At 54.9% G+C, this 21,485-nt stretch overlaps 7 protein-coding genes across 7 annotated transcripts; 6 read left to right on the top strand and 1 right to left on the bottom strand.

Annotated features, from left to right (window-relative positions):
* Window positions 1-1,475: 1,475 nt before the first annotated feature.
* PG998_012149 (uncharacterized protein) lies at window positions 1,476-4,479 on the top strand (the record flags this gene model as incomplete). Its single annotated transcript, XM_066878965.1, has 3 exons — window positions 1,476-2,054; window positions 2,921-3,870; window positions 3,990-4,479. 3 exons carry the CDS (start codon window positions 1,476-1,478, stop codon window positions 4,477-4,479), a joined length of 2,019 nt encoding a protein of 672 aa, XP_066725349.1.
* A 1,382-nt stretch (window positions 4,480-5,861) lies between these two features.
* Window positions 5,862-6,599, top strand: PG998_012150 (uncharacterized protein; the record flags this gene model as incomplete). Its single annotated transcript, XM_066878966.1, has 1 exon — window positions 5,862-6,599. The coding sequence occupies one exon, from the start codon at window positions 5,862-5,864 to the stop codon at window positions 6,597-6,599; it is 738 nt and encodes a 245-aa protein (XP_066725350.1).
* An 860-nt stretch (window positions 6,600-7,459) lies between these two features.
* PG998_012151 (uncharacterized protein) lies at window positions 7,460-7,822 on the top strand (the record flags this gene model as incomplete). Its single annotated transcript, XM_066878967.1, has 1 exon — window positions 7,460-7,822. One exon carries the CDS (start codon window positions 7,460-7,462, stop codon window positions 7,820-7,822), a length of 363 nt encoding a protein of 120 aa, XP_066725351.1.
* A 915-nt stretch (window positions 7,823-8,737) lies between these two features.
* PG998_012152 (CoA-transferase family III) lies at window positions 8,738-10,314 on the top strand (the record flags this gene model as incomplete). Its single annotated transcript, XM_066878968.1, has 2 exons — window positions 8,738-9,343; window positions 9,394-10,314. 2 exons carry the CDS (start codon window positions 8,738-8,740, stop codon window positions 10,312-10,314), a joined length of 1,527 nt encoding a protein of 508 aa, XP_066725352.1.
* A 977-nt stretch (window positions 10,315-11,291) lies between these two features.
* Window positions 11,292-13,246, top strand: PG998_012153 (uncharacterized protein; the record flags this gene model as incomplete). Its single annotated transcript, XM_066878969.1, has 4 exons — window positions 11,292-11,448; window positions 11,536-12,138; window positions 12,249-12,679; window positions 12,821-13,246. 4 exons carry the CDS (start codon window positions 11,292-11,294, stop codon window positions 13,244-13,246), a joined length of 1,617 nt encoding a protein of 538 aa, XP_066725353.1.
* A 684-nt stretch (window positions 13,247-13,930) lies between these two features.
* Window positions 13,931-15,228, bottom strand: PG998_012154 (uncharacterized protein; the record flags this gene model as incomplete). Its single annotated transcript, XM_066878970.1, has 2 exons — window positions 13,931-15,100; window positions 15,205-15,228. 2 exons carry the CDS (start codon window positions 15,226-15,228, stop codon window positions 13,931-13,933), a joined length of 1,194 nt encoding a protein of 397 aa, XP_066725354.1.
* Window positions 15,229-16,310: 1,082 nt separating this feature from the next.
* On the top strand, window positions 16,311-19,986 carry PG998_012155 (uncharacterized protein; the record flags this gene model as incomplete). The annotated part of the gene is made up of 4 exons (XM_066878971.1): window positions 16,311-16,319; window positions 16,389-16,875; window positions 16,979-19,871; window positions 19,929-19,986. 4 exons carry the CDS (start codon window positions 16,311-16,313, stop codon window positions 19,984-19,986), a joined length of 3,447 nt encoding a protein of 1,148 aa, XP_066725355.1.
* Between the last annotated feature and the right edge of the window lie 1,499 nt (window positions 19,987-21,485).

Raw genomic sequence — 21,485 nt, forward strand, 5'->3', positions numbered from 1 at the left:
GCACATCACAGTTGTCTGAATATGGACAGCTTTATCGTGGTCGTCTTGATGAGCACAATGCTGAAATGTCAGAAGCTCCTGTCAGAAGGAATGCGGAGAGCAAGCAGCTTGGCCAACGGTTTGTAGATGACACCTGTGGCGGGGGCGGGGTTCCGTCACAGGTGGCTTCGTTTTGTGAGACAACGAGCAACAAGTCATCAGTGGCTAGAGCAGCAATGACCAGACTCCAGAGAGGAAGCCCATTTCGTCACATGGCGAAACAAAATGCATGAACTAAGTTGGCGTAGGCTACATTTGACATAAATTGGTAGGTATGATATGAGTTTTCCCGTCTTGATCAAGGCATTGCTGTTCCTGTATGGGTATGCGAATGGCAATCTACATTTTGCACATTTCCTCATACTTATAGAAAAAGCCAAACTTGATAATGAAGTCAATGGAGTCAATGCATCCATGTTCGATTGATTGAATAGCCTTGACGCTGGTGCCAAGTTTGAGATAGTCCCCCCGCCGATGATGTGCCAGGCCTTATCAGGACCGTATGGGAGGTGCTCCCCCTTTACGCGAGCCAGCACGGGTTCGGTCATGCATAGTCGTCCATGATAGTTCTTCCCCGAGGTAAGATTCCCGTAGCTGAAGGCACCTCCTGGTTTGCGCCTGCAGAGTCTTCCCTCCAGATGGCGGTCTAGTTGCCTTACAATCGCTCCTTCCTTTTCGTTAGCCAGGCCATGCGCGCAGGTTTAGGCAGATACTGCAAGACTGCTCCTTCCTCTTATGTGCTCCTGTCCCGTGTCAGTGGCTGGTCTAAAAGTGTTGCGTCTCTCCTCGATTCTTCAAATATCTTTTCCCTTCCTTTCTCCCCATTCTCCATTCTCCGTCCTCCATCTCCCATCTTCACTGCCATCCCATCGTGTTCCCTCCCTTTCCTTCTGTCCGTTTCCTTTTTTTTTTCGTTTTCTTTGCAATTATTCTTATGTTCGATGTTGTTTAGTTTATCTTGCTAACGCAGTCCTCACACTGAGATTGCTAGTACTTGGCTATTCCCATGGTCTTGGACTCGATTGAAGTGTGAAAGATTAATTAATGTTACCGCATGTATACACTCTCGGAGTTCAGTGCCGCAGAGTGTTCTTGCGAGTAACGGACATTCTAGAATCAGGTAGCTTCTTGCCAATATACAGTTTCTTGTATCACTCGTGATGGCCTACGTTTGCAGATACTACATGGATCCGTGATAGTCATATATAAGTCCTCCCGGTTTTAGCCCCCTTCTTAATTCAGTATCGCGTGGTCGTATACCCCTGTCTTTGCTCAGATATAGTAAAAAGTGGTAATCCGTTATGTGGGTATCCAGCCTACCTCGAGGCTAGTCGAAAAGTACCGTCAAGAATCAAGATAAGTGGCTGCGGCGCCAAGTGACACATTATGATTGTTTTGTCCCTTCTTTCGCCCGCACCTGTATGCACTCCGCCGAAATGTCAGTCTGGGAGATTTTCGGGTTCTTCCTCGAGGTCTCGTGCCGCATAATGATAAACAGGTGGTTTTGGCCACTGTTTTGCGCGGGGTACAAGTGGATAATATTCCGCTGGTGCCTACTCTTCTTCCAGTTCGACTGGTCCATCGAGCCGTCGCTGTCGCTACTGCTACCTACGTCGCGTGCTGTCAGTTGGGGCGAGGTATGCTGGATCCTCGCTAATGTCGCGGGCCAGGCCGGCCTGCTGCTGCTGCTGCGCTACATGTGGATAACCTCCCAGAGGATGATCCGGCCGGAGAACGCGGTCGAACTCGGCATTCTCGTAGAGAAGTTGCTTCCGCGCTTGGGTCTGCTTCGCGGAGCCCACTCGCTCTACTTGCTCCTCCGGCCGCAGAGAAATGCCACCAAGGGGCTCGGCGGCCGTCACGCCGTACCCTCGGCTCGCATCATATTGGCCTCGTCCCTCGCTGTGCTGCTCGTTATGGGCTTGGCTCAGACGTTCGGGACCAGAGCCTTACGTCTGCTGACTCTCGCGCTTCCATTGCTCTACGTTGACACGGCGGACACCATCATGTCACAGGTCGGGTCGTCCATGAATTATGACAATTGGAAATTTCTGCGGACCCCGGCTATCATCCATGGATACCACGAGAAGCCCCTACTAGCATACGCTGCCCAGTTTCTGTTCTACGCTATGCTATTCTGCACATCCGCGCCAGCTTGGAAACGGCGCGTTTTCATCCTTATATCCCCCTTATGCAGCGCTCTGTTAATATTTCGGTTTTTACTGGTTCGTCACACCCCCGAGTATAGGGTTGATCCCATCCCGATACAGGCGACTTCGTTCATCCCGAGCAGTCCGTTTTGCCAGGTTTGCCACAGCACCATCTTGACGCAACTGAAAGCAGACTTTAATCCAGAGTCGGGTTCATTTAACAGCAGAGAGCAAACTCCACACCACTGGACCACCAAATCGCTGAGGAACGCCGCAGTAGCAGGTTGTCGATTTTGTGCGACAGTGTGGCATAATCTGAGTTCGAAGAAGCCCGTACTTCATAGTCACTTCATGTTCTGGCGTCACGCGACCTGGTTCCAGTTTGAACTCGATCGCATACTTATTTTCGACATATGGATGATCAAGCTTGGCACTTTCAGGATTTGGAAACCCGAGGAGGACAGCGCTATGCCTTCACTTCCACAGAAAGCCCTGCAGGACCATACTGGCTCCGAAAGTAGCCTGAGGCAGGCCAAAGTATGGTATCTGAATTGCAGGCGCGGCCATCCTGCCTGTCATGCTGATACCGATGCCCATTTCCGGCCTTCGCGCTTGGTATACCTGGGTGATCACCAACGCATCCGCCTGCATACAAATAAAGAGTATCCTGAAGGCCTCACCTACATGACCCTGAGCCACTGCTGGGGGAGGGCCAGCTCACTCGGCTACAGAAAAACAACGAGGAGGCCTTCCGTCAAGCCATCTCGTGGGATTCCCTGCCACAAACATTCATGGATGCCATCCGAGTCGCGAGAAGTCTAGGCTCTGAATACCTATGGATCGATAGCCTTTGCATCGTACAGGATTCGCTGGAGGACTGGTGCCGAGAGTCGGCAACAATGCGCGACGTTTACCGGAATTCCATGTGCAATATCGCTGCTTCCAGTGCAGCCAATAGCCATGAAGGCTGTCTATATCCGCGGAACCCAAGATTCTTAGAGCCTGCACGCCTGCCTTGGCCTTCAGCTGCATCGGATGACTTCTACCTCATCAACGGGGCTGGCCTCGAAGCATCTTATCCATTATACACCCGCGCCTGGGTCCTCCAAGAGGCTTTGCTGGCACCGAGGACCATTGATTGTGGGAAAACACAGCTCTTTTGGAGGTGTGATGCCCTGACGGCGTCAGAAGAGCTTCCCGGGGGCCTCCCGACGACGATGATCAACTATTCCAGTCATCCGACCCAAGAAATCCTCCCGCACTCGACTGTCGAAAGCCTGAGGTCTATGGCAGAGAAAATGAAGAAATGGGAAGCCGGCACTCACAGCTCGATGTCTGAATCAGGTCCTCTCACTATAGAAGCGTTCTTTCGCGAGGGCACACGTGACATGTCGCCGCGCGAGTTCTGGTGTACTGTCGTGGAGCTCTACTCGCGCATGTCGCTGACCGTGGAGACGGATCGGCCCATCGCCATGGCCGGGGTCATCGATACCTTTCGCCCATTTCTCGGCCAGTACTGGGCTGGGATGTGGGAGAAGCTGATGCCGCTGCATCTTCTTTGGTGTACCATTGACTCACTCTGGGCAGACGATTCCTCGCGCTGCTCAAGGCCGGCGAAGAAACGTGCCCCCAGCTGGTCTTGGTTATCCCTGGAGGGCGGTGTCTACTACAAAAGAGAAAGGTGAGAAAACCCCTGATGAAAGACTCTATCGTAAGATTTCTGCGCCCGGCTGGTGCTTGCGAGACAGGCCGCTCGAGACGCTCGATTGGGTGAACCTACGCTGACACATTAGGCTGAAGCGAGATCGAATACTTTGATGCGCTTATCTCCCACTTTGTCGAGGTCAAGATCCTCTCTCCGGAAGACATTCACCTCCGGCTACGTGGGCCACTGCTGCACGCCATGTGGATCGGCGGCCGAGTCCCGAAAAGTCTGGCATCGACCTGCGGTCTTGCACCCCGTAGAAGTGCTGTTTATGGCGTCAAGAACAGTAGGCGTGAGGTCAAGTGGCAGTTCCACCGCCAACACCAACAAGTCGGCGATCATGATGATGATGACTACTACGTCCTTGCCATGTTCGATGTTCAGCCTGAAGAAGACGCTGTCCGCGATGTCTACCTCCTGGCCATATTCTACAGAACGTTGTCCTCCTCTACCCAATCTACCAAGGGCTTAATTCTGCAGAAGAACGTAGACGCCTCGTTTTCGCGGCTTGGGTATTTCCGCGCCACTGACGGTGCTGCTAAGGCTTTTCAAGAAGTTGAGAAGAGAGAAGTGATGTTAGTATGAAGAGTTTCGGAAACGGTAGGCAATTGACGTTCCCAGCGAGGTCAACTATTACTTTCGACGATACCTGACTAGAGCGGGAAAGGTTTTCTGTTTGTTGGTCGAGAAAGCGCTGTCGCACCACCCAGGTCTAGCACCTTTTTCTAATTCAGTATCATACGGTTATGCCCCCTAACATCAGTGCCACCCACATATGTATATAGTAGCGAGGTAAAGCCCTCTTGCGCAGCATGGTTGATGACCACTTGGCCGGGGAAACAGAACCCGCTGAAAGTAAAACGCTGGTATACAGCGTCAAGACTCAGAAAAAGAACTCTGTTGTCTGTTTCTACCCAAGCACCAAATTGGTAGTCAAGGGCATCAGACGAGTAAATAGGTATCATCATTGTCCTGTTGTTCTGGATTGTAACGGTCTGGTCCCAGGGCTGCACGATAACATGTCATATCAGCGAAGACACGGTAAAGGACCGAAATCCATTTGACGATGAGACGCGGTGGCTTCCAATATCATATCCTGCGATTCAGTGTGTAGCAAGAGACTCAGTATCTGGTTGACGACTTTCATTGCCTCGTATCCATTTGCTTCAACCACTTTCAGTCTGGTCCCAAGTGCTTGAAGGTGGATGTCAGAGAAGGTCATCAAGGATGATGCTGGAATGTGGTGGTTTGTTCATAAAACTGAGGGAGATGCTGCATTCCTCTTGAATAAATCAGTTGCCTGCAGTGTTGGGACGCTCCGCTGGTTTGACTTCCCCCGAACTGGGCGGCAGGCAAGCAAGTAAAGCATAGCCAACGGGGCAATCACCATGTTGACTTTAGACGAAACCAGGACACAATAAATCGGTTCCTGATGCCGGTAATATGTTTTCATTTACCTCACCGTCTCAAAACTAGAATCGTCTACGTGTTACTCGCCGCCTCGTGATGCCAAGGAAGGAAAGAAAAGGGGGTGAGAATCCTGCACGACGTTTCTTCAACGCGGTGCTTGCTCCATAGCAATAGTCTAGACATTTTTATTTGACTACGTTGTCGGTGTTGTTAAAAGGAATGTCAACCAATTTGAACCACGTCTGTCTTGGGTTTGCCCTTTCCTTTGACAACCCACTCACTTGCGCATCACCGAGGCATAGTACCACAGTACAAATACAAACAAGCAACAAGACAATTGTTGTCAGAACGGGCTTGATAACTTCCCATTTTCTACATAAAACTCGTCTTCTTGCATCCTGCTACTTTACCCATCAAAATAGTCACATTGCACTGCTTCATTTCTTTGCTCTACTCTTATTAACTTATACGACACCGTTTCGCTATAGATAATCTCAATCTATCGCTAAACCTCCCTATCTCGATTTCCTGTCACTGGCTTCGGAAGGGCCCCCAGTATGTCCGTCCTTTTCCGTCTCCCCCGCGAACTCCGCGATCAGATCTACGAGTGCTGTCTCGTCCGCGGGCAGTCAATCCGCCCCAATACACCAGCCCCCTGGGAGGAACCCAAGTACGGCTTGGGGCTGCTCCGCGTCAGCAGGGCGGTCAGTATGGAGGCCGTCCCCGTCCTCTACAGCCGAAACATCCTGGACTTCACCCTGACCTACTGCCACGAAGTCGACCGTTTCTTCGAGTGGATCGGCCGCCGCAACGCCTGCTACATCCGCCACATCGTCATCGACTTCCCCGTGCGCGAAAGCTCGGTGCAAGGGCTCCGTCTCGATCAGGTCGTCGTCGACGAATTGTATGTCGAATATCTCAGGGCCTTCCAGTGTCACTGTCTCCGGCTGCCGGCGCTTATCACGATTCGGCTACACCTCGTTTCTCTCCTGAGAATGCCATTGATCTACGACGACGACGATAGGTTTAGAGACGTGCTGGGGATGGAGGAGGCCTTGATTGAAGCCATGGATCTGGTGGACATCCATTTTCAAGCCATCCCGTCGCTCAGCGAAGTCACTTGTGAGCTGGACTATCTATATCGGGGTTTTCCACCATTGGCTATTTTGCGGAACGGTTTCGAAGTGCGCGAGGAAGACCGGCTTAGTTATAAAATCCGGAAGCAAGTTGAGAGACACGGATTGACGTTCAAGCTGGTTGACAAGCCAATGGAAGAGCCAATGGAAAAGGTGTGAAGGCTGGCCGATACAGTACTATCCAGCAACGAAGGATTATGCGGAGGCAGCGGAGGATGTGGTATGGTTGGCAATGATCATCCGATGACAACGGAGAATATTGCAATTTGCCGCTAGCTGAACCTGAATTTGTCTTACATGGTTCAATTCCATTCTTCAGTACTTCGAGGTTCATTTTTGATTTATCTTATTAGTTGGAGAATTCGGAGAACCTCCCAGATCGGAAGAAACTGGAGAAACGGAAGGTCTATACGACTGCAGACCGCACGAGTCTCGGCGTTCTTCAGTCGGAACAAGCCAGGATCGCAAAAGACACCGGGGGATCGGTATTACCTCATCCTCGGGCATCGACGTTCGACAGTATTGAATCTAACCTAACATTCACTGTTAACAGCGGCATGGCCCTATCTTTCAGCTCCACCACTAATTGATCATGAGATTCAGCCCTACCCCCCAATTCGGAGGCTTCGGCATGATGGAATTCGGCTTGCCCAATGACCATGCATGCGCTACCTACCAAATGCGCAAGATCACTGCGACTTTTCTGCGTGCATGTAAGCCTTCCAACTTCCAACACCGACGCCATCCCCACTTGGTGATACCCAAATGGTAATGTGTGTTCGGATGCTTCGGCCTGATGGTCAATGAGCAGGCTGGGACCGTTTCCGACTGCTCCGAATTGTGAAGATATCAACAGCTTTATTGCCGCCCGCCTTTCGCAGATGAGTCCGACCTCAAGCGCTTTCGCTATCCTCATGAAGTCTTGTATGATAATTGATATCACAATCTCTCATTGGCCACATGGTCAGCTCCCGAGCAATAGACACCGAGCTGATCACCTACCTCTCATGCAGAAGAATATGAGCCAGAAACCCAAAGACTCTCCTTCTCTGTTCCAGAAGCTCGAGGCGTTCCGCCACTGGGCCAAATTGAAGCAGTACCAGATTGAGGTCACCTACGCCGTCAACATCTACACGCCGCTCGAGAAGGTCTTCTTCTACTTGCTGGTCTCGGCCATTTTCACTCTCTCCTCGGCCTTCTTCGCCCTCTACTTTGCCCCACGAATCTTGGCCATAGTCTGGCATACCTGTTGCATCCTTAGCCATGACCTCCTCCAGGTTGCGACGCACATCCGTGGCGCTGACAAGATGGCCTTGGCTTCCTCGAGCGGGCCCGATGCCTGCAGCAGCCCGTTGGAGTCCTTCGCTATGAGCATCTGCTGAAGTTGGGATAGTCGGCTATAGCAACTGCGAGGACACTGTCGCGTTCCTGGGTGTCACTCCAGGAGCAAGAAGAAGGTTGGGGAAGAAGAACATTTGTTCTGGAACCAAGTCAGACCACGCGACGAACCCTCTTTACATGATCCGGGTTCAACGAATGCTCGTAAAGTCGGCGTCCAGGTACAAGACAGCTCACGCTATCCCGCCTGGGTGGCTTTGCGCAGCAAGACTTCTTTGTGCCATTACAGATAGGGAATGGCCTAAGACTTCTGGTTCCTCCGCCATGGTTAATCTTAGATACCCTATCCCTGCCAGACAGCGTGCGACACTCCAAGAAAGAATGAGGTAGCGTATCGGGGAACTTGTACAAGCAGAGAGATCTGGCAGCACTTTGAGGAGATCACAGCGGGGACAGAGTCTACCTTGACTGCTGTGGAAATGGTTAATCAAATGACATCGTGGGATTTCCCGCAAGGTTTCACAGATAGTCGAGGGTTTGGCGAAAATAGTTGGTTGAAGCAGGGGTATCTGCAAGTCTCAGTAGCTGTCGGGTGAATGGGCTAAGGCCTTGCTCTTGCTGGTTTGGCCAGCTACCAATCCCGCATTCAGCCAATAATGTGACAATTTTGCAAATTTGTGCGGCTTCATTGCGACTCTTATCATAATGTTCGATTTCGGCGTTCGGCGTTCCTATGAGTGATCTTGATAGCTAATAGTGCTTGGGCCGAGGTTCAGGTCGTATTAATTGTGTCTGGTTGGGCGACTCGGTAAGAAACTAAAAGCGCCCCGCATTCGTTACAGTCGAGAATTGAAGTTGGTGACGGTGACCGTAACCGTGATAGTCTCGCGCAGACCCTTCAGAATAATACCTTGGGCAAGGTCGTTGGCAAGCCAGATGAATCCATGGCACTTCCTACCATGTCTCATATAGCCAAAGACAGAACAGGCTACACGTCGGAGGACATTGTGCGAGAAATCTGGGACCATTTGGCCCTTCCGGCAGAGGCACTCGATGCATTGTCACTGCCCACGAAACCAGGCCCCGCTGTCCCATCCTCCTTCAAGATCGGGCTGCTGGCACAGAGCGCAATTGCGACGTCTGCTCTGACAGCCGCTTCAATCTACGCGGTGCGCAATGAACGGTCGGTGCCTAAAGTCACAGTACCGCTTGAACACGCCATTGCCGAGTTCAGGTCGGAACGACTATACCACTTAGACGGGGAGCCGACGCCCAACCTCTGGGGGCCGATCGGGGGCTTGCATCCCACACGGGACGGCTTCATACGCATTCACGACAATTTCCCCAACCACCGAGACGGGATCCTGCAGGTATTGGGATTGCCGCGGGACGGCAGCGTCACGCGTGACGAAGTCTCGAATGCGACACGCAAGTGGAACAAAGTCGATCTGGAAACAGCAGCGCTGGACAATGGGGCCTGTGCCTACGCACTACGGTCCTACGAAGAGTGGGATGCCCTGCCCCAGGCGCAAGCGATCAGTCCCTTTCCCATCTCGATCAAGAAGGTTGGGGGCGACAGGGATGCAGAAGGTACTGCCACTGTTGCTACTCAGAGTGGCGCCCTGGCACACTATTGCTACCACGCGATGGCGACAGATGCCTCCGCGGACTCAGGGTGCTGGAGATGAGCCGGGTAATCGCCGCGCCTGTCGCTGGGAGGACGCTGGCGGCTCATGGCGCCGACGTCTTGTGGGTGACTTCGCCCAACCTGCCGGCGTTGCCCGCGCTTGATATCGACGTGAGTCGGGGCAAACGAACGATTCAGCTGGACCTCAACAGCAATGATGAGCAGAAGAAAGCGGAAGATGAGACGACACTATCTGCACTTGCGAACACTTGCGACGTATTCATCCAAGGTTACAGGCCCGGCAGTCTCGCCGCACGTGGCCTGTCACCAGAAGTACTCGCTGCAGCTCGAGGTGCAGGTAAGGGCAGGGGTGGCATGATCGTCGGGAACATGTCTGCTTTTGGCCCCGAGGGGCCATGGGCGGGCAGAAGGGGCTTCGACTCGCTGGTGCAGACGTGTTCGGGCATGAACGTGTCGGAAGCCGAGCACTACTACAGCGATAACTACGGGGCTGGGGCTGAAGCTGAAGAACAAGCTTCCGCGAGGCCAACGCCATGCCAGGCGCTAGACCACGCGGCGGGCTACTTCCTGGCCGCCGGGGTGTGCGCGGCGCTGTACAAGAGCATCACGGCTACCGATGGGGCGTCTTACGTGGTCGACGTGTCACTGGCCGGGGTCATGAAGTACCTGCGCAGTCTGGGCCAATACGACGGGCGGTCAGGCTTTGATGGCGCCCCAGAGCTGCCCTCTGCGGCGGGGGACATGGACCCGGGCTTGTTTGAAACGCGCGCGACAGGCTTCGGGGAACTGAGAGGGGTGCGACACTCCGCGGCTGTCGATGGGTGCGCGCCGGGCTGGGACGAGATGCCGAAGCGGCTGGGGTCTGACAGGCCGGAATGGCTGGCGTGATGGGAGTGACAATGGCATAGACAGAAAGGTTAGCAGGATCAAAGATCAAGATATCTTGCTATGGTGATACGCTGATTGTTTCTGTTCATTTCTCTCCGAGTTCCGATGGAATATGTTACTGCTGGATCTGGCTTTGACTTGGCCGAGTGTCCGGCGGCGGAAGGACTGAGACTCCATCAGCGCTAGACTGGGCATGCCGTGGGAGGCTGAGGGGTATAGGTCATTTGACTGGTTCGGAATCGGTCTCCTAGGGACACGTAGAGAGTGTGCCGTTACCGTACTTGTGCGAAACATCTTCAATATCTCTCCGTAACACGCCCTGAGCCATGGGCCCAATTGTACGATAATGAGTACCTTTGGAATCAATGTCTGCGACATTCTCGGTGCCGAAATCCATGATCCCTCTGTGTTGCGATCGTACTGAAACCCAAAAGGCCCGATGGATAGAGAGGGCGACAGAGGGCACCATGAGCTGTCTCTAAATACCGGTAGCCCAACCCCAGATTCCGCGGAGTGGATGGGCAGGCAGCAAGCGGCTCGGAATCCATAACACTAACTCTATCTGCTTGTCTGCCCATCTAGACCTCGTCGTGTCGATCCATAGATTGCAGAACAGGGGTATACCCCACACCGGGAGAGCCCTTGTCCCCCACCGGCTATGCGCCTACTCCCACTCTGGGGTAAACGAACTGTGGGGAGAGCGCATTATTCGCGACTCAGTGTCACAGGATAGGCCGACTAGCCCCCCGAGCGTTCGTCGGTGTGGAGCAGAGAGGCTTGCCAGATAACCATGGAAGAGGAGGCGACGCGGTAATAGAAGCAGAAACTTGCTTGATACCCGGCAGAGACAGATTGGCGATTGACACCTAAATATAATGGGGAATCCGTTTCAACCACCCCCTTTCTGATTCCTTTAGAAAAGAGCAGGCTCGCTGGTCGTCGCGTGAGTTCACGAGACAGAGAGGACTTCGCCAAACATGTCAGACACCAAGATGGAAGAGGGACGGACTGAGACGGTAGAGAACGTCAAGGAGCACCACCACGACCACGCTCACGACCACGGAACCGGCACAGTCCAGTTGATAGACTCGAAACATGTGGTGTTGATTCCGACCCCGAGTCGGGATCCTTACGGTATGTTTTGTTATTCAGCTCCAGCTTCTTCTGAGCCGTCTCAAAAAGAATATGCTGGCTGACTGGCTTCTGCCTTGCTCTCGACAGATCCCCTGAACCTCCCCGAATGGCGCAAGAACCTCATCGTCTTCATCATCGGCCTGTACTCGGCCTTCGCCGTGCTGGCGACGTCGGGCATGGGCGCCATCGCGCCCGTGGTGACGGCCATGTACCCGCACGACGACCCGGCGCGCGTGACGGACCTGCTGACGTACCCGACGCTGTTCATGGGCATCGGCAACCTGTTCGCGATGCCGCTGGCCGACGCCGTGGGGCGGCGGCCCGTGTTCCTCGGGTCGCTGGCGCTGTCCATCGTCGCGGGCGTCTGGTGCGCCTGCTCCGGCGCCTCGCTCACGTCCCACATCGCCGCCCGCGACATCCTCAGCATGGCCGCGGGCCAGAGCGAGGCCCTCACCGCCCTCATGGTCCAGGAGGTCAGCTTCGTCCACCAGCGCGCCACCAAGGGCACCTGGAACGCCGCCATCCAGGGCAGCGTCTGCGGCGCCATGTTCGTCGCCACGACGTACCTCGTGCCGGCTTGGGGGCTCGCCTGGTGGTACGGCATCATCACCATCGTGAACGCCGTCATCCTGGTCTTCGCGGTGCTTTTCGTGCCCGAGACGCTGTACGAGCGGGTCGTGGAAGACTATGGTATGTGGGAGCTTACTATTTCCTCCCCGTGACAGAATCTTTACCCTGACACAGCGTCTTTGGCGATGCCAACCTGTGACTATTGCTGACATAGACCAACGAACCCACAGACGGCGAAACCCACGAGGCGTCCTCCACCGCCGACGGCGTGAAAGTCGAGCGCGTGACGACGACGGCGAACCACATGCTGGACTACGAGCGGTACGGCGCGCGCACGTGGCGGCGGGACCTGCGCGTCTTCGCCGTGGCGCCGCGCTGGGACCGGATGGCGACGCTGTACCGGGACGCGGCCAAGGGGTTCACGGTGCCGACGGTCGTGTGGCTGCTGGCGCTCAACGGCGCCTTCCTGGGCGTCTACGTCTTCCAGTCGTCCACGTTCGCCGGCATCCTGCTCGCGCCGCCCTTCGGGCTCGCGTCCGAGTGGCTCGGCTTCGTGCAGCTGTCGCTCATCGTCGCCAACTTCGTGGCGCTGCCCATCGTCGGGTACGGGTCCGATTACTTGATCAAGCTGGCGAGTCGGATCAACAAGGGGGTCTACGAGGTAAGCATCTCATCTCCCACATCTTCCCCGGGTTATTTTCCCTTTCCCGGCCCAAGACGAACACAACACATCATCTTCACGTCCCGGAGCAAGTAATCGTCACCAGAAAGAATGTACGAAAGCTAACCCCGCGACCCCCAGCCCGAATTCCGCCTCCTCACGGGCATCCTCCCCGCCCTCGCGACCGTCGTGTCGTGCGTCATCTTCGGGCAGACGGGCGCGCACCCGGACTCGCCGCGGTGGTCGTCGTGGGCGGGCATCGCCGTGCCGTACGCCGTGGGCTACGCGGCGTTCCTGGGCGCCAACACGGTCGGCATCACGTACGTGCTGGACAGCTGGCCGCGCGAGGCGGGCGCCCTGCTGCTCGTCGTCGCCGCCGGCCGCGGCTTCCTGTCCTTCGGGCTCGGCTACGCCACCGTGCCCGCCGTCGGCCGCCTCGGCTACGACGGCGCCATGAACGCCTACGCCGTCACCTGCGGCGTCATCAGCTTGCTGGGCGTCCCCGTCTTCTTCTTCGGGAAGCGCGTCCGCGCTTGGACGCTGCGGCATTACTGGCCGGTGGAGTAGAGGGGGGTTGAGCGGTGCGCCGGGCACATGGGGAAGTTGGGGGTGGCGTGCGAGAAGAGATAGAACAGCAGACAGACTGTAATAACAGAACTATCTCCAACTTTACTGGTTTCTGGAAGACGGCCACTGAATACAACATAACAGAATAAAGAGACAATTTCCATTTCAACCCTTTTGTGACCAAGTCCAGAGTTCTACCATACATGCCCGAAATATTGTAGCATCTCTCAGGTGCGGCCACATATATTCAAACTCCTAGTCGCTAGCCTTGACATTGTACAGCCTGTCAAGCAAACTACGTAAACAGAACTACAACAGAACCTTTGCGTTCAGCACAATTGTTTTATGCATCAACGTCGTGGCATGTTTAACGTGTATTACTGCCTAAGCAATGTGTAAATTATGTCAAGCCCACCACTCTGGTTGTGTACTTGCATATCCCTTGAAATGCACCTTGGCTGATGTTGCAGGGGCAACCAACACGAATCGGATCACCAGAATGTACGTGGCATGTGGTTTTCAAACCCGTTAATTATCACTACGTAGCTAATTAGAGGTATCGTCAGACACAAAACAAACGTCGCTCGCCTGCCACTGGTGTAGTACCCACTCTTCTGACTCCCCCTCCCCTCCTCCTGACCCACGATCGTCGTCCGATCTCCATTCGGGAGCGGCGTTAGGCTCCTATGCCTTATTCCGTCCCGACTTCCGCGATCGCGTTCGAGGTCCGGTGGGCTCTTCGATACCCGTGGCCATGGCGTCTTCGGCCATGATCTGCGCGCCCACTGCGTCGGCGGCGTTGGTCTCGTCTTCGCCGCCGCTGCTGCTGGCGTCCGTCACCTCGATGCTGGGCCGGATCGTGTCCGCCCCGCCCAGCACCTCGCGCATGATCTTCTTGCCCTCGTCCATTTCCCCGTTCATCGAACCACAGCTCATGCACTTCCACAGGCCCACGTCCGCCAGGGCCTTGGTGCCGGGCGGGGCTTGGCCGTTGACCAGGCGGCAGTTTTGGCAGATCAGGACGATGCGGTTCTTGGGCGCCGTCTCGTCCTCGCCGAGCATCAGGTCCAGGATGCGGTCATACCATCGGTGGGTGTTCGGGTTGAAGTCGTACTGCGGGTAAGGAGTGTGAGGAAGGTCCTCGCCCGCGTTAGGCGCGAACTCGGCTGAGAAGTCCAGTTGGTGTGGGTGGCGCTGCGGAGAGACGTGCGAGGATGAAGGACGCGAGGGAGGAAGCGGAATCAGATTCGGGTGCCTGATAGACGTAGGCCCGCCCTGAGCCGATGGCGGTCTCTGGATGTTGGCAGTCAACGGAGGAGCGATGTTTGTTCTTGAGGGAGGCCCATTCGGCCCAAGGCTCGAGCGCCGGTTTGGTTTGTTGCCTGCGGCCTTGGCGTTTTTGTTGTTACCGTCGTCTTCGCCGTTGTTCTGGGCAGCGCGCTTGGGCTTCTCGCCTCCGTATTTCTCCAGCAATTCCTGGGTGGAGTCGTACTTGGTGGCGTCCTTGAGCTTCTGGATGGTAGTGGCGCGCTCCGATTGTTGGTCCTTCAGTCTCCCTTCGAGGGTCTCGATGCGCATGGTGAAGTAGGCGTTGGTCAGGGTGCGCATGACATAGATGAGTACCGGACCACCAGCCATGCCCACCCATTCCCAGACGCCAAGATTCGTGTAGCCGACGACGAGTATGAGGACTATCGCGTAGACCAGGTAGGCAAAGGACAGGTAGAGAGTCCATAGTACCTTGATGCGCCTTGATCTCGTGCGGACTTTGTCGAGTTGGAGTTGGGTAGCGGTAATTTTCGTGGACAAGGTCGATAGCGTCTTTTCGAAGGAGGCTGGTGAGGAGTCCTCGCCCTGGAGAAAGGGAGCTCAAGTCAGCCAACGTACTATGTCATATGTGGCACTCAGGTGAGGTGTCGCCACGTATTGCAAACGAGCAAACGAACGAACGGACTTACCTTCCAGGGCCAAAACGAAACCATCTTCGCGGGTTCGCGAGCAGATGGGTGGTGTAAAAAGGCGGGCAACGACTAGCTCATGGCTAGAATTGGATTTAAGTAGGTGAAGCGAAGCGGAGGTAAATAAGTAAACCTGACGACAGCTGTTTGACTACCAGCAGCGGAGTGTCGAGATAGATGCAGGCGAGAAAGGGGAAGCTTGACAAAATAAAGGGATTGTATCGGAGAGACTAAAGAGATATTGGGAAGAAGAGGGCGACAAACGGAAAGCGCAAGTAGAGATCCAAAGTCGGGATTGCAAGCGAAGATCAATGTGACGACATCTTCAATGTTGTGTGGTCATACTGCAGGGCAGGTAGCAGGTAGGTTAAGAGCAGGTAGGGTGTCCTTACCTGAAGCTACCGCTTTAGGCGAACTACAGTTTCTGGGTTACACCTGGCTGGCTGGATTGGCTGCAAGCGAAAAAGGGTCGTTGTCCATGTCCATCGAAGAGGAGATCGGCATCGGGACTTCTCAGACGCCGACAGTCCAGTCGTTTTGCGACCAGTCTGCCGCAGCGCTTTGATACAGGCTAAAACACCGGGGAGAGACCCCTACACTTTTAACGGTTAGGGCGTTTTTACAGTGGTGAGCGGACACCTGGCGCATCTTTGGCTGACTCTTCGGAGTCGACTTGGATTGACATGGAGACTGTAACTAAGCTCGACGTAAAATTGTTGGCCCGTATAGATTTTCTTTCTTGCTTCATTTCTTTGCCTGACGTGTCATGATATACAGTCGTGTATTCTTCTGAACTCACTCTTTTTGCTTTCCTTCTTGGACGGTCTCGTCGCATAGTGGCGTACTCTCGGTGCACTTGTACCGGATTTCTAGTGGTCAGTCCTGGCTGGCTGAGTTGCTGGGCGTCAGGTCAGCAAAAGACGAATGCGCCAGCGATACGATACATGTCCTTTCTAGTGCATGCAACGAATCCTCACCACAACCCGCTAGACATTGTGCAACGGCCTGCCGCACCAGCATAAATACGTGCATGGCCTTCATGTTCTACTTGTATTTGTAATTGTAGCAGTAGCAAAGGGGAAAGGCTGAATCACGAGTTGCCCATCATGTTCCAGGTACATTCTCCCCTCCACCACTACCTTCCCCAAGACAACCGGTGGTAACTTACCCATGCTGTGCTATAGCGATTCAAAAGCGCCCTCGACAAGTCGATAGCCGAGGAGCAGGCGCGCCAGAAGACTCTAGCAGAGCAGCGCAGCAACACTGCCTCGCCCTCTTCGAGCAGCCGACCACAGTCGGTCTCGCGCACCAATAGCTCGGCGGCGAAGCGCAAGACCAAGAAACCAAGCCAGGATGTTTCCAATGGCTCCGACAACCTTCCCAACACCGATCCTGCCGTCTTCGAGGCCGCCTTTGCCCTCGACGATGAGGAGGCTGAGGCCAAAGCTGCCGTCGCAAAGCCCGAGAATGGCGAGGTCTCAGAAAAGGACGTGAAGGGAGACGATTCGGCAGACGGGAAGACCGAGGCCAAAGAGGCAACCGAAAACGAGAAGACAGAAACCAACGGCGACGACAGGAAGAAGGCGGCAGCTCCCGCTAAGGCCGCCGAGCTGCCTGCCGAGATCCAGGCCAAGTTGCGCAAATTAGACAAGCTAGAGAAGACATATCCGGGTACGTATCGCAGCTTTGCATTCACATCTGGTGTAGTGGTGGGACAAGACTTGTTTGTTTCTTTTCCTCAAACAGTCACACTAATAACTCGTCGTGCCACCAGAACTTCTACGCTCGTATAGAATTGCGCATGGCCGCGCCACTGCCATCGAACCCTTCGAGCGAGCTCTGCGCGAGCACACCCCCTTGACCTCGATCAAGGACACGGAAGCTCTTGTCGAATACCTCAACCAGCTAAATTTGAAAGGCGACATGGTCATGGACGAGTTTAAGCGTGTCTCTGCCGAGAAAGACACCCTTAAGAAGAAGCACGACGAGACCACTCAAGAGCTCACGGCCTTGAAGGAGGAGATGGCGACTTTGAAGGCGGCAGCCCCGCCGGCACCCTCGGCCGAAAAGTCAGACACCACCAAAACCGAGGAAGGCGACGCCTCGAAGAAGGAGGCTGTGTCCGAGGAGCCGGCGCAGGCTGTCAAATCTCCTGTCACCTCGATCCTCGGCGTCTTCTCCCCCAAACAGAAGCCTCAAACTACCGAGCAAGACAATAAGGATGTCAGCGAGGATATGTTCTCTTACGATGACGAGATCCCACAGCTCCAAGCCGAGGTTGCCTCCAAGACCGAGGAGATTACGAAGCTCAAATCCGAAGTCAGAAACCTGAAGGATGAAATGGCCGTCGCAAAGGAGAACAGCGCCGAGCTCGTGGAGAACTTGGAGCGTGCTACCCGAGAACTCAGCGAATCGAGAGACAAGACGGCGGTCGACAACTCGCTCCAGACCCAATTGGATGCTAGGAACGTCGAGATTGCATCTCTGACCGAAAAGCTCGAGGCTGCGCAAACCAAGCTCCGAGACATTGAGACGACTCTGGAGAAGGAGAAGACATCAGCAGCTGAAGCAGGCAAGAAGCATGAAGCCGAGGCCAAATCTGCAGGTGAAGAGAAGTCCAAATTGAGCGCTGAACTCAAGAAATCGACCGAGTCATATGCATCGTTAGAAAAGAAGATAAAGGATTTGACTACGGAAATCGATGCTATGAAGAAGGCGAAGAGCGAGAGCCTGGCCAAGGTTGAGGAGCTTGAGAAGCAACTTAACGAAGCTATACAAGCGAAGTCGACTACACCAGCTGCTGCGCCTGCTTCTGCACCAGCCGCCGCCAAACTTGAGGTTCCGGCTACGTCCGGAATGACGGCTAGCCAGAAGAAAAAGAACAACAAGAAGAAGAAGAAGGGCGGCGCTGCTGCCAACGCTGCCGCAACAGAAGCCACGCCATCCGAGACATCAGAAGCACCACCGCTGTCGCCTATGGAAAGTCCAGACACAGCTGCCTTGCGCGAGGAGCTTGCCAAACTCAAGGAAGACATATCCGAGAAGGACACCCGAATTGAGAAGCTCTCCAAGCAACGCAAGACGGAAGAGGATCTTCGTGAAGAAGTGGAGAACATGCAAGAGAACCTACTCCACATTGGCCAAGACCATGTCGAAGCCAAGGAGCGAATCAAGGAGTTGGAGTCGGAAAAGAAGACGCTCCTTTCCCGCATTAGAGAATTGGAGGCTGAGATCGCCTCCGGTGCTTCCAAGTCTGAGAGTAACTCCAAGCTCGAAGCCGAGTACAAGGTGATGAAGGATGAGTATGACGAATTGAAGACGAAGTCGCAGACTCTGACTTCCGACTTGGGTGCCGCACAGCAGCTTGCCCAGTCGCGGTACAAGGATCTGACCGACCTTCGCGAGGTCCTCTCCAAGGCCCAGCCGGAGCTCAAGTCACTCCGCCAGGACTCTGCACTTCTCAAGACCACCAAGGAGGAACTGGCGGCTAAGCAGACCGAGATTCGCAACCTGGAGAAGCGGGAGAACCAACTCAAGGCCGAGGTGGCCCGTGTTCAGCGGGTTGGGTCCGATCGTGAGGGCGAAGTAAGGAACCTGAATGACCGACTGGCGGCCGAAGTCAAGACTCGCGCGCGCCTGGAAGACGAGAAGCGCGTAGCTGGACGTGACTTCAGACGCTCCGAGGCCGAGAAGGTCGAGCTGTCGGCCAAGGCGGAGAAGGCTACCAGAGATCTCGAGTCCCTGCAAACCGAGCTGGCAGCTGTACGACCCAAGATCAAGGCCCTGGAAGACGACGTAGAAGCGCTGCAGAAGGAGCGCGACTCCCTTAAGGAGGAAGTCGACCTGAAGACGGCGCAGTACAACTCGTGCCAGGGCCTCCTCGGGTCGATGCGCGACCAGACGGCGGAGCTCAGCGTGCAGCTGAAGGAAGCGCGCGGGTCGGCCGAGTCGCTCGAAGAGGAGCTGGCCGAGGTGCAGAAGCACCTGCAGGAGCGCACGCGCGAGGGCGAGTCGATGCGGCGGATGATCAACGAGGTGGACGAGCGGGCCGACGCCAAGGTGCGCGACCTGCGCGCGCGCATGGAGGCGGCCGTCGAGGAACGCGACCGCATCGAGGACGAGTCGGCGACGCTGGGCCGCAAGCGCGCGCGCGAGAACGAGGAGCTCCGCGTCCGCACCCGCGAGCTCGAGCGCGACGTCAAGGCGCTCGCGGCCGAGAAGGAGGCCCTCGAGACGCAGAACGGCGAGTGGCGCCGCCGCCGCGAGGAGCTCGAGCTGGGCGAGCAGAAGGCGGCGGCCGAGGTGGACGAGATGCGGTCGGTGGTGGGCAACCTGCGCACGGCGCTCGACGCGTCCGAGGGCCAGGTCCGCGAGGCCGAGAAGCAGCGCGCCGACCTGCGCAAGCTGCTCGACGAGGCGCGCGGGCGCTACGACAAGCTGCAGAAGGAGCTCAAGACGGTGCAGGGCAAGCTCGTGGCGGCGCCCAGCGCGACCACGGGCAGCCGGTCCAGCATGGACAGCACGCGGTCCGGCTCGACGGGGGCGGCGGCGCAGGGCCCGGATACCATGTATCTCAAGACCATCATGCTGCAGTTCCTCGAGGTCAAGGACGAGAAGGTGCGCGGGCAGCTTGTTCCCGTGCTGGGCAAGCTCCTGAAGTTCGACCGGTAAGTTTTGATTGCGAATCAACGAATGATATAAATTGGCTAACTTTGGGGGTGTAGGAACGACGAGCAGAAGTGGATGAGTGCCGTGCACAACTTGGGCAAGCCGGGGAGGTAGAGACTTTGTCTTGTATATTATGTAGAATCTTTCGATGATCAATAGACAGCAGTGAGCTATGCGAGTAGTGATCTGCCATTTATGGACTACCAAGTCGTTAGGTGCATGCTTCCTGCAGCAAGCTATTGTTATGCGCGTCGCTACCGTCTATATTGCTGTGTAATCCCCATAAATCAAAGCCAGGCTCTATGGACTCATGCCGTCTTCTGCACTCAACAAGTCCTTGAGACTTGAGCATTTGTTTGATCCCTGGAGCTGCACATCTGCTCCGTAAAATAGGTCGTCGTTGTGCCAGGGGCAGCGAGACCCACTAACACCGAGGGTCTCTAAGCTTTTTACGTGGTTGACCCCTGACAGACAGTCACCAGCCAAACTTTCTGAGTCTCCAACCCATCCGTTCCCTTTCTCCGAAAGCCAACCATATCGAAGATCACCACATCCACACCACACCCACACACACACCATTGCCACACCACGCCGTCGTCGTCACCCTCCTCCATAGACTCTTGTAAGCTCTACTGCTTTCAACAAAGAACGGCCTGGTTAGCTCAATCGGTAGAGCGTGAGACTCTTACTTGAAGCCTCATCCTCGTCTGAAGTTGGCGGCATTCGATTCGAGATAATCTCAAGGCTGCGGGTTCGACCCCCGCATCGGGCTCAATTCCTGATGCGTTCATCTCAGATGAACTCCCTTCATTTTTTATTCTATTTAGTTTTTTCTTGGACGTTCTTTCTGCTTGCCTTTGTTTGTTTTTCTTTCTATTTCCTTCTCCTTTTCGGTCGGTTATTTGGTAATACTTTATTGATCTAATGTTGAACATTGTGTAACTAATTAATTAATTCGTTTGCAACACGATAGAGATTATGCATGCTTTTTGCTTTTTTAGACTGGGTGCCACGCCACATTTGAGGTGGCCGACAATCTGCCTGTCCAAAGCACAAGGCCACTTGCAACAGCCCCCGTTCTAACATGCTAGTCTAGAGTTGACGAACCTAGGTATTCGTAGTACGGTTAGAGTCAGATCTATTCTACAAGATCTGTCCCGAGTGCGCCTCTGGCAGTTTGGCGGTTGATAGATTGAGCCTACAGAATCGGATCTAGCAGCTAGCTTCAGCAAGGCATGATGATGGGTGGTTCTTCAAGGCGTTATTTTTGCATTGCCCCCCATCGACGACCTCTGTATTTCCCCCCTTTGGATGCAAGTCAGCATGGCTAGCACAGAGTTGCCGCTAATCACAGACGACGGGTTCTGGCATAAAGCCAGCCACCTGCCAGCCTCGAGCTGAGAAAGAGTGTCCATGTTTTCGGCAGAGAGACTCAGCTCCGTTCAAGCTTACTTCTGGGCTCCACCAGACGACAGCGTCTGTGCCACTCGCCCAGCCCATCGGAATGCGTTATGCAGAGTGCGGCTGTATCTCCTTGACACGTCCCCGAGAGTTGCTAGAGCTTTTGTATTACACGGTCAACCCTTGGATATCCGAATCAGCAGCGTTGGCAC

This window comes from Apiospora kogelbergensis, assembly GCF_038363985.1.
Source record: "Apiospora kogelbergensis strain CBS 113332 chromosome Unknown utg000008l_segment0_segment0, whole genome shotgun sequence".
Lineage (NCBI taxonomy): Eukaryota > Fungi > Ascomycota > Sordariomycetes > Amphisphaeriales > Apiosporaceae > Apiospora > Apiospora kogelbergensis.